The 12357-nt window shown below is 42.8% G+C and overlaps 1 protein-coding gene across 1 annotated transcript; it reads right to left on the reverse strand.

Moving 5' to 3' along the window:
- Nucleotides 1-1613: 1613 nt before the first annotated feature.
- LOC123083919 (7-methyl-GTP pyrophosphatase) lies at nucleotides 1614-3541 on the reverse strand. The gene is made up of 9 exons (XM_044505783.1): nucleotides 3506-3541; nucleotides 3330-3401; nucleotides 3146-3220; nucleotides 2943-3029; nucleotides 2812-2881; nucleotides 2620-2711; nucleotides 2485-2526; nucleotides 1819-1899; nucleotides 1614-1703 (listed from the first exon to the last, which is right to left on the reverse strand). Exons 1-9 carry the CDS (start codon nucleotides 3539-3541, stop codon nucleotides 1614-1616), a joined length of 645 nt encoding a protein of 214 aa, XP_044361718.1.
- Between the last annotated feature and the right edge of the window lie 8816 nt (nucleotides 3542-12357).

The following is a 12357-nucleotide window of genomic DNA, read 5'->3' on the forward strand; positions in this document are numbered from 1 at the left end:
CTTATCAAGATTAAAAAGAGCGAGTTGTAGAGATCCAACAAATATCACCCATTCAACCGCATCTATCTAACGTTGTACGCCACTTCACTGTTTTGCAATATATTTAGCACTAAACATGTTTAACACCCTTTCATAATTAATATCATTGTCATCATTAACCGAGTAATTATATCCTACGTAATATTAACATGCAATGCAAGTATATATTTAGTAGTATCATTCAGTGTCAAACTATTTCTTAAATAATAAGGCGAACGGGTAACAAAGAAAAACATAAAGGAAAACTAGAGTAGAAGATAGGTCTAAATAAAAAAAATGCAAAGACAAAAAGAGGGGTCATAAGATTGTAAGAGGTGAATTGTTTTGTTACATTTCCTCCCTACGTACAACCAAGAGGCGGCCGTTGTTACCAACCATGGCCCACTCATAGGTCCTTGATGGTTGCCAAACTTCGTCCGTATGTATGTCTTCTGACAAAAGATTAACAATGAGCTCTTACCTGTCAAGAGTATGCTGATGATTTGATGTTTTTAGATCATCAGCGGTCACGGTTTGGTGGTTTTCACTTTATTATAACAAGTCGATATCTTCATTTGCTCATCCCAGCCTATCCAATGTCAGAGGCAGGATTTGAAATCCTTATGTTGAGATGGGTGGGAGGCTACGAAAGGAGAGATTTTTACTATTTACATGAACTTAATACCAAATACATACCGTTGGGGTGGGGTCAAGGCCCTGGCCGGTCCCCATGCCACCGCCACGGAACCTATCGGTGCTTCTTGCATAACATTTATAATGGTCAAGCTAATTCGACTAAGGTATAAGATCTAGGGCTAATTTACGACTGTTATCATGCACCATGAATCCATATATGTATTTTGTTGTTGTAAATTTACTCAAGAACCCTCCCTAACTTTAGAACGGTTTTGATTATGAAATAATACTCATAGTGGAACTAACTTTCGACCAAACTCAAACATTGTGTAAACTTGATACTAGAGGGAGCCTTTTGTTTTTGCAGGGAAAATGCGATGGAGCATAATTTGGATTAGCTTAGCAATCCAAGTAATATAAGTTTGTTTTCTTTCATATCTCTCCCAAGCGCTTAGCTAGTCAGCTTGGTGGTTGTGTTGCGGTCTGATGACCATTGATGGCAAGAAGACACCGTCTATTCCTAGGTTTCAAACTCGGGTACGTAGGTAAGCACCTACAAGCTTAACCGTCGATTGTCGTAGGAGTAGAAACTTCACATACCTAAAGGAATAATTGTACTATTCTCTTGTTCGAGTTTTGCCAAAATCTCTCACTACAAGGCTTTGACGAGGAAATTTGTGCAATATGCTTAGTATACAAGTATCACTTCTTCATTTTCTTCCACGGAAGGGTTTTATGTGTTTTATCATATTTAGATATACTATGAGTAACAATTTAAGGAGAGTTAGAAACCCGCCCTAACCGGGGCCTTCCTCCTTTATCAAGCAATTGTTTGTGGACTCTTACTTGAATACATTGGGTTGTTCTATTGTTCTAGTATACAACAAGGAGCAAGAGTCCTAGATTGTACACATCTTATCTCCTTGTAAGATTTGAATAATAATGAGAATAACGACATCCTACATTTCAACGGTTTCTTGTAGGGATTCTCGAATGAGCTTCTCGGTGAGGTTTCTTGGAAGTCCTCGAACGCTATCCACCGTACCAACCTGCGCAACAAATGCAGAAACCAAAACAGTGATGTAGGGTCAGAACAGTGAAGTGGATATGCAGTCCTGATCTCCACGTTTTTTAAGTATGGGCTATTTGGAAGAATTTGCTCACTAGTTCCTTGATGAACGGCAAAGATGATGGATGCATCAACCTGAGGCCCCCAGCCACGCAAGTCATGCCTCCTTCCTTCACCTGGAACGTAGCAGGATGTAGTCTTAATTACCGAGTGAAATGTGTCATTAGTCCATTAACTCAAAGAAGTTGCATATTTTAGGAAAAAACTCAGAAAGTGATCAAATTTAGGCTATGAACTCGTCTATTTGATCAATTAAGGCCAAACTGATCTGAGAGAAAAAAATTGTCCACATTGCTCCCACGTCGGCGTAAATTGAACCGCTCGTCCTTGGCTTAACTTTTAGGACCCTTTTAACCAGCGAACGCCATCTGGGAAGCATGGTAATTGTGAATGATTTGCATGACAATTTATGTTGGCCGAGGATGGTAGGTTTATTTGGCAAGCATGACAAATCCGCTTCAGTTCATTTTTGCCAGGATTTGCCGTGCTTGCAAACTAAGTTGTCATCGTTGCGGCAATATAAATTGCCATAAAAACACTCGATTTTCCATCCCCTCCCAGCGAACGTCAACTGAATAGCATTACCGAATTTTTATAGTGTTATTTTTTTACAAAATCGGCCAATGCCCAATGGTTGATGTTATTTGCGTTTAAATTTTTTTTGAAGGATGCAGTGTGTTGGGCAGGGATTGAAAACTTACGACTTTTTCGATGAACTCGTCTGGTATGTGGTGAAAACAGATCTGCAGATGGACCAAAAGTCCAAAATCATGGTGAGTTTCAGTCTCTTCTCATAGGAAAGTAGTATTAGCAAGTTCAGTTGGAAATGCAGTTACCTCAGGTATATCCCACCCCCCTTTCCTACCCCCGGTGCTCAGGTTGGTCACCAGAACATAGTTCATTGCAAATGCTACATCACCCGAGTACCCTGTCACCACAGCAGGCACGAAACATTTGGTTACAGCCATATGCATACTGTATCTTGTGTGAGTCCACAAGAAGAAGACGATAGTCAAAAGGCTCGTTACCCTTGATGAATTCCCTGGCTTCCTCCGTGCTCGTCGGCCTCTCCCGTATCATCCCTTTGCTCACCTTAACCTTCATTAACGGTGTCATGTCAGACTCCCAACGAAACAGATTAACCGATGTCCATGTATACCTGGTCAGAAGTGATCAGAAGGGTAGGTCGATCTCTGCTGCCTCGATCAGCACAGCCGTCAGCAAGGTTCAGTTGAATGGCGTCCGCCTACACACATATGGCGCGATCAAGATTCAAGAAGCACCCCAAGATTGTATCACAAACTTCATAGGAAGCACGGCATCAAGTCAGTCGTTCTGAGCTTAGCAGCTACTCGTTGGTACCTTGGCTTCGGCCAAGGCCTTGACCAGCTCCTCCGGCGTCTCCCTCCTGATGGCCTTCTCGTCGATGTCAGCGCTCTGGCAGCACATACACCAAATATCCACTTCATCAGCAAGTATGTACAGGCTAAAAAAGTCTACTGTCTCAGCAGAATACGGGAACTTGGTGAGCTGAGGGCACCCCCACCATGACCGTGAACTCGTATCCCATGTCTGACAGGATCGCGCGGCGCGCCGGCGACGAGGACCCAAGTATGATCTTCAAGGAATCGCATGAAGCGAGAGGCTTAGAGCAGATCGAGGTTGAAGGATGCTCGTTGCAAATGGTGAGAGGCCGTATAGGTTGACAAGAGATGTGTGTACCTTGAACGATGGGGAGTCGTTGCAGGTGGAAGCCATGCCTAAATTCTTCTCCTGCGGAGCTCGGGTGAGGGATCTGAACCGTGAAGAGGCTCACAGACTGTTAAATGGCTCCGCTACTTCCTTGGATTCCAAGTATCGGAAGCCTTGAGTTTGTCAGAGTTCGAATTTGACGGTAATAGTTTAGGACGCAGTGGGGATTAAGAGTAGACCATCGCTAAAGCTGGTTCGTCAGTTCTTTGACGGTTGACCGGTGTGCGTACATGGCAAATTAAATATACTAGCAAACATGCCCGTGCGTTGTAACGGAAGAAAAAACAATCACACGTGGATAGCCAAATATAAGTATGTCTCAACACCCCTCACAGGTCGATGTCCTTTATTGTAACACATTGCCCCACCTATGTTGCCGCTTATCCTTCTTTCGACCCTTATCGATGGTGGCCATGGTTTTGACACAATGCATCCAACATGAAATCCCAAGACAATGATCATGGCCACATGTGATATACTCCCAGAGTTTTGTCCACAACTGCTTCAATTTGAATGCCAGAAATTATCATGTATTTACACTCTAAAAAGTCATGTAGGCTCCAAAGTTTTGCCCACAAAAAAGGAAAGATTGATATAGTTAGATTGCTTTTCCTTTTATTGTGCAGAGAAGAAACTTCTGTCACACACAGCCATAAAGAGACAAACTATGAACACACAAAACAGGATAATGTGCGAGATGCGAAAACGTCTTACCCTCGTTGAAGGAGACGACTACGTGTTATATGCAGGGGCGCAATAACCCTGATGCGCATACAAAAGAGGTTGAGATATTACAGGAGATTACAATCTTGGAGAGAAAGAGCTAACTACCAAGTCTATCTCTAAGCCGGTCATATATCTCCTTAGACAGCCGTGACAGGTTGTAATGACCTGTTTAACATCCTCCCTTAATCACAACTTCATCAAGTTGAGATTATGTTTGAAGTCCTCAAAACTTCTTGTAGGCAGAGGTTTTGTGAATCCATCTGCAATTTGATCTCTGGAATGCACAAACCTAATGTCAAGTTGCTTCTTGGCAACTCTTTCTCGTACAAAGTGAAAATCTATCTCAATATGCTTGGTTCTGGCATGAAAGACAGGGTTAGCAGATAGGTAAGTGGCATCAAGGTTATCACACCACAAACATGGAGCTGGGGTACTTCTGACACCAAGTTCCTTCAACATGGATTGTACCCATATAATCTCAGTTGTAGCATTAGCTAATGCTTTGTACTCTGCTTCTGTACTGGACCTGGAAACAGTAGCTTGTTTTCTTGCACACCATGAAATCAAGGTAGAACCAAAGAATACTGCAAAGCCACCGGTTGAGCGTCTATCATCTAGACATCCTGCCCAATCAGAATCTGAGAAAGCACTAATAAGTGTTGATGATGACTTGCTAAAATTAAGACCAAGGTGAAGGCATACAACCTTGCAAGCCAGCTTTCTTAACCAGATCTGTTGCATACTTTTCCTGAGAGAGATGAAGTCCATCATCATGTTTCTTCACCTCAATTCCTCAAAAGTAATGCAAGTTTCCAAGATCCTTGAGTGCAAATTCTGACCCAAGATCCTTCAAAAGTCCTGTTATGGCCTCATCTGAAGAGCTTGTGTCAATAATGTCATCAACATATATGAGAACAAATATATATGTGTTGTACTTGTTGTAAATGAACAATGAGGTGTCAGACTTAGAAGGAATAAAGCCAAGAGTTTGCATTTTGTGACTGAGACGAGAGTACCACGCCCTTGGAGCCTGCTTCAGTCCATATAGCGACTTGTCAAGTTTGCACACATGAGAAGGTGCATTCTTGTTTAGAAACCCAGGAGGTTGCTTCATGTACACTTCCTATTCCAGAACACCATGGAGAAACACGTTCTGTACATCTAGCTGTCTGAGACTCCAGCCCCTGAAAACAGCAATAGACAAAACCAGGCGAATAGTGGCAGCCTTTACAAGAAGACTAAAGGTGTCCTCATAGTCTATACCATAACGCTGTTTAAAGCCTTTTGCAACGAGTCTTGCCTTATAGCGATCAATAGTTTCATCAAATTTTCTTTTAATTCTGAATACCCACTTGCAGTCAATGAGGTTTTTACCTTGCCGTGGAGGAACCAAATGCCAAGTCTTATTTTTCTGTAATGCCATGTACTCTTCATCCATGGCCTTTTTCCATTTTTCATCACCAAGTGCCTCTTCAAGCGTGTGTGGTTCACTAGGTTCACCTGTGGAACAAACCAGCCCATATTTGGTTACATGCTTATAATTAACAGGTTGGATTACCCCTTTTTGTAGTCGTGTGCGGTGTTGGGACAATGTTGTTGAAGCTTGTGCCACAGAAGATCCCGGGACATGCACCGAATCTGCTGTTGCAGCTGATCCCGAGGTGGTTTCTGACACAGCACCAACCGAATCCGCCGGATCCACCGGATCCACCTGAGCTTGATCTTCTGTGGCAGTCGAAGGAGTTCTGCATGGCGCAATGGCCACAGAAGATCCGACCCTGCATGCCTCATCATTGTCACATGATGGCGCATCAACACGGGGTTCCGTGCCTGTCCCCGTGCCTGTCCCCGCGCCTGTCGAGCGGGCCGCTTCGCGCCGCTTGTAGCAAATTGGTTGGACCGGGAACCGCGTCTCAGTAGAGCCACCCGCGGGCCGCCAGGTATCGGTGCCGGAGCCGCTCCCGCCCGAGCGCCCGACCGCACCTGACGAGGAAGACGTCGCGGATTCGGAGGCGGATCGCCCTGGCCCGCCTGGCGCACCTGCAGGCGGTGACCCCGAAGACGATGCACCTGGCACGTCTGACGGTGCGGATCCTAGGGAGGATTTGTTCCCTACGCCTGGACACATGCGATATGGCTGTGTTGAGGCGATTTCTTCATCATTTTGGCCTCGATTTTTTTCTGCATGTTCTCCTGCGTCATCACAAGGCTCATACATGGGATTAGTCAATAGTTGATCATCACAGTTATTACCCCCTTGATCAATGCCGGTGAGATGAGGAGACAAGAGAAGGATTTCTTTGCGAAGAAGGGCTCCGACATTTGGGTGTAGATCAGAAAAAGCGAACTTTATTTCGTCAAAGACCACATCACCAGATATATAAACACGACCAGTGGCAACGACAAGGCATTTAACACCTTTGTGTTGGGCACTGTACCCAAGAAATACACATTTTTTTGACCTAAACATAAGCTTCCTATTGTTATAGGGACGGAGATTCGTCTAGCAAGCACAGCCAAAGACGCGAAGGGATTTCTAGTCTGGCTTAGTGTTGAGAAGCCGTTTCATGGGAGTTTCGTTGTGTATGACATGACTAGGAAGCATGTTAATAATATGCACGACGGTCAAAAAGGCTTCGTCCCAAAACTTAAGGGGCATAGAAGCACCGGCTAGAAGAGCAAGACCAACTTCAACAATATGGCGGTGCTTGCGCTCAGCCGATCCGTTTTGTTGGTGAGCATGTGGACACGACACGTGGTGTGAAATACCAAGAATTTGGAAGAAGGAATTCAACTTTTCATATTCCCCTCCCCGGTCCGATTGGACAACAACGATCTTACGATCAAACTTGCGTTCTACTAACGCTTGGAAATTCAGAAACACTTGGAAAACATCGGATATTTTCTTAAGAAGATAAATCCAAGAGAATTTACTGTAGTCATCGATGAAACTGACATAATACGTGTGTCTACCAACAGAACTAGGGGCATGGCCCCAAACATCTGAGAAGATTAATTGCAAAGGTTGAGTAGAAACTGTTGGGTTTCGTAGTAATTTCAAAAATTTTCCTACGCACACGCAAGATCATGTGATGCATAGCAACGAGGGGAGAGTATTGTCTACGTACCCAACGCAGACCGACTGTGGAAGCGGTGACACGACGTAGAGGAAGTAGTCGTACGTCTTCTCGATCCAACCGATCAAGCACCGAAACTACGGCACCTCCGAGTTCGAGCACACGTTCAGCTCGATGACGATCCCCGGACTCCGATCCAGCAAAGTGTCGGGGATGAGTTCCGTCAGCACGACAGCGTGGTGACGATCTTGATGTACTACAGCAGCAGGGCTTCGCCTAAACTCTGCTACAGTATTATCGAGGAATATGGTGGCTGGGGGCGCCGCACACGGCTAAGGAATAGATCACGTGGATCAACTTGTTGTCCCTTTGGTGCTAGCCCTGCCCCTCTATTTATATGTTGAGCCCCGGGGTCGAAACTTGGAGCAAAAGCCTCCTCAAAGTCGGTTTTGCCCGAAAGGCAAGAGTCCCACTCGGACTCCAGGACCAAACGCCACAATCCTTGGCGTCTGGCCCAGACGCCATGGGCCTCGGCGTCTGGCCCAGGGCCAGATGCCAGGGTCTCCGGCGTTTGGCCCCCTGGCCTCCGCAAAACTCCTTTTGCACCGACCTAAAGCCTCATGGGCTTGACCCCTTGGCCTAACCATATCATCCAATATATGAATCTTTACGTCTCGACCATTTCGAGACTCCTCGTCATGTCCCCGATCTCATCCGGGACTCCGAACTCCTTCGGTACATCAAAACATGTAAACTCATAATATAACTGTCATCGTAACCTTAAGCGTGCGGACCCTACGGGTTCGAGAACAATGTAGACATGACCGAGACACGTCTCCGGTCAATAACCAATAGCGGGACCTGGATGCCCATATTGGCTCCTACATATTCTACGAAGATCTTTATCGGTCAGACCGCATAACAACATACGTTGTTCCCTTTGTCATCGGTATGTTACTTGCCCGAGATTCGATCGTCGGTATCCAATACCTAGTTCAACCTCGTTACCGGCAAGTCTCTTTACTCGTTCCGTAATACATCATCTCACAACTAACATATTAGTTGTAATGCTTGCAAGGCTTATGTGATGTGTATTACCGAGAGGGCCCAGAGATACCTCTCCGACAATCGGAGTGACAAATCCTAATCTCGAAATACGCCAACCCAACATCGACCATTGGAGACACCTGTAGTACTCCTTTATAATCACCCAGTTACGTTGTGACGTTTGGTAGTACCCAAAGTGTTCCTCCGGTAAACGGGAGTTGCATAATCTCATAGTCATAGGAACATGTATAAGTCATGAAGAAAGCAATAGCAACATACTAAACGATCGGGTGCTAAGCTAATGGAATGGGTCATGTCAATCAGATCATTCAACTAATGATGTGTCCTCGTTAATCAAATAACAACTCATTGTTCATGGTTAGGAAACATAACCATCTTTGATTAACGAGCTAGTCAAGTAGAGGCATACTAGTGACACTCTGTTTGTCTATGTATTCACACATGTATTATGTTTCCGGTTAATACAATTCTAGCATGAATAATAAACATTTATCATGATTATAAGGAAATAAATAATAACTTTATTATTGCCTCTAGGGCATATTTCCTTCAGTCTCCCACTTGCACTAGAGTCAATAATCTAGTTCACATCGCCATGTGATTTAACAGCAATAGTTCACATCACCATGTGATTAACACCCATAGTTCACATCGATATGTGATCAACACCCAAAGGGTTTACTAGAGTCAATAATCTAGTTCACATCATTTATGTGATTAACACCCAAAGAGTACTAAGGTGTGATCATGTTTTGCTTGTGAGATAATTTAGTCAACGGGTCTGTCACATTCAGATCCGTAAGTATTTTGCGAATTTCTATGTCAACAATGCTCTGCACGGAGCTACTCTAGCTAATTGCTCCCACTTTCAATATGTATCCAGATTGAGACTTAGAGTCATCCAGATCTGTGTCAAAACTTGCATCGACGTAACTTTTTACGACGAACCTTTTGTCACCTCCATAATCGAGAAATATTTCCTTATTTCACTAAGGATAATTTTGACCAATGTCCAGTGATCTACTCTTAGATCACTATTGTACTCCCTTGCTTAACACAGTGTAGGGTATACAATAGATCTGGTACACATCATGGCATACTTTATAGAACCTATGGCTGAGGCATAGGGAATGACTTTCATTCTCTTTCTATCTTCTGCCGTGGTCAGGCTTTTGAGTTTTACTCAACTTCACACCTTGTAACACAGGCAAGAAACCTTTTTCTTTGACTGTTCCATTTTGAACTACTTCAAAATCTTGTCAAGGTATGTCCTCATTGAAAAACTTATCAAGTGTCTTGATCTATCTCTATAGATCTTGATACTTAATATGTAAGCAGCTTCACCGAGGTCTTTCTTTGAAAAACTCCTTTCAAATACTCCTTTATGCTTTGCAGAATAATTCTACATCATTTCTGATCAACAATATGTCACTCACATATACTAATCAGAAAGGCTGTAGTGCTCCCACTCACTTTATTGTAAATACAGGCTTCATCGTAAGTCCATATAAAACTATATGCTTTGATCAACTTATCAAAGCGTATATTCCAACTCCGAGATGCTTGCACCAGTCCATAGATGGATCGCTGGAGCTTGCACATTTTGTTAGCACCTTTAGGATTGACAAAACCTTCTGGTTGCATCATATACAACTCTTCTTTAATAAATCCATTAAGGAATGCAGTTTTGATATCCATTTGCCAGATTTCATAAAATGTGGCAATTGCTAACATGATTCAGATAGACTTAAGCATTGATACGAGTGAGAAAATCTCATCGTATTCAACACCTTGAACTTGTTGAAAACATTTCACAATAAGTCGAGCTTAGTAGATAGTAACACTACTATCAATGTCCGTCTTCCTCTTGAAGATCCATTTATTCAACATGGCTTTGCTGATCATCGAGCAAGTCAATCAAAGTCCATACTTTGTTGTCATACATGGATCATATCTCAGATTTTATGGCCTCAAGCCATTTCGTGGAATCTGGGCTCATCATCGCTTCCTCATAGTTCGTAGGTTCATCATGGTCTAGTAACATGACTTCCAGAACAGGATTACCATACCACTCTGGTGCGGATCTTACTCTGGAAGACCTACGAGGTTCTGTAGTAACTTAATCTGAAGTTTCATGATCATCATCATTAACTTCCTCACTAATTGGTGTAGTAGTCACAGGAACAGATTTCTGTGATGAACTACTTTCCAATAAGGGAGCAGGTACAGTTACCTCATCAAGTTCTACTTTCCTCCCACTCACTTCTTTCGAGAGAAACTCCTTCTCCAGAAAGGATCCATTTTTAGCAACGAATATCTTGCCTCCGGATCTGTGATAGAAGGTGTACCCAACAATTTCCTTTGGGTATTCTATGAAGACGCACTTCTCCGATTTGGGTTCGAGCTTATCAGGATGAAACTTTTCCACATAAGCATCGCAGCCCCAAACTTTAAGAAACGACAACTTGGGTTTCTTGCTAAACCACAGTTCATATAGTGTCGTCTCAATGGATTTAGATGGTGCCCTTTTAACGTGAATGCAGCTGTCTCTAATGCATAACCCCAAAACGACAATGGTAAATCAATAAGAGACATCATAGATCGCACCATATCCAATAAAGCGCGGTTACGACGTTCGGACACACCATAACATTGTGGTGTTCCAGGTGGCGTGAGCTATGAAACTATTCCACATTGTTTTAATTGAAGACCAAATTCGTAACTCAAATATTCGTCTCCGTGATCAGATCGCAGAAACTTTATTTTTCTTGTTACGATGATTTTTCCACTTCACTCTGAAATTCTTTGAACCTTTCAATTATTTCAGACTTATGTTTCATCAAGTAGATATCCCCATATCTGCTCAAATCATCTTGTGAAGGTCAGAAAATAATGATACCTGCTGTAAGCCTTTTATCGGACCACATACATCGGTATGTATGATTTCCAACAAATCTGTTGCTTGCTTCATTGTTCCGGAGAACGGCGTTTTAGTCATCTTGCCCATAAGGCATGGTTCGCAAGCATCAAGTGATTCATAATCAAGTGATTCCAAAATCCCATCAGCATGGAGTTTCTTCATGCGCTTTACACCAATATGACCTAAACGGCAGTGCCATAAATAAGTTGCACTATCATTATTAACTTTACATCTTTTGGTTTCAATATTATGAATATGTGTATCACTAAGATCGAGATCCAATGAACTATTTTCATTGGGTGTGTAACCATATAAAGTTTTATTCATGTAAACAGAACAACAATTTATTCTTTTACTTAAATGAATAACCGTATTACAATAAACATGATCAAATCATATTCATGCTCAACGCAAACACCAAATAACACTTATTTAGTTTCAATACTAATCCCGAAATTATAGGGAGTGTGCGATGATGATCATATCAATCTTGGAACCACTTCCAACACACATCATCACTTCACCCTTAACTAGTCTCTGTTTATTCTGCAACTCCCGTTTCGAGTTACTAATCTTAGCAACTGAACTAGTATCAAATACTTAGGATTTGCTATAAACACTAGTAAAGTACACATCAATAACATGTATATCAAATATACTTATGTTCACTTTGCCATCCTTCTTATCCGCCAATCACTTGGGGTGATTCCGTTTCCGGTGACCAGTCCCTTTGCAGTAGAAGCACTTAGTCTCAGGCTTAGGACCAGACTTGGGCTTCTTCACTTGAGCAGCAACTTGCTTGCCGTTCTTCTTGAAGTTCCCCTTCTTTCCTTTGCCCTTTTCTTGAAACTAGTGGTCTTATCAACCATCAACACTTGATGTTTTTCTTGATTTCTACCTTCATTGATTTCATCATCACGAAGAGCTTGGGAGTTGTTTCCGTTATCCCTTGCATATTATAGTTCATCACGAAGTTCTACTAACTTGGTGATGGTGACTAGAGAATTCTGTCAATCACTATCTTATCTGGA

The sequence above is a fragment of the Triticum aestivum genome, chromosome 4A, assembly GCF_018294505.1.
Source record: "Triticum aestivum cultivar Chinese Spring chromosome 4A, IWGSC CS RefSeq v2.1, whole genome shotgun sequence".
NCBI classification, from domain to species: Eukaryota; Viridiplantae; Streptophyta; class Magnoliopsida; order Poales; family Poaceae; genus Triticum; species Triticum aestivum.

Bases quoted from the DNA above. Each gene is read 5' to 3' on its own strand.
- LOC123083919 (XM_044505783.1), bottom strand. From the start codon at position 3,541: ATGGCTTCCACCTGCAACGACTCCCCATCGTTCAAG. The intron at 3,402-3,505 runs GTACACACATCT...GATTCCTTGAAG, and splicing joins ACGACTCCCCATCGTTCAAG to ATCATACTTGGGTCCTCGTC. The intron at 2,882-2,942 runs GTATACATGGAC...CCGTTAATGAAG, and splicing joins TTCTGATCACTTCTGACCAG to GTTAAGGTGAGCAAAGGGAT.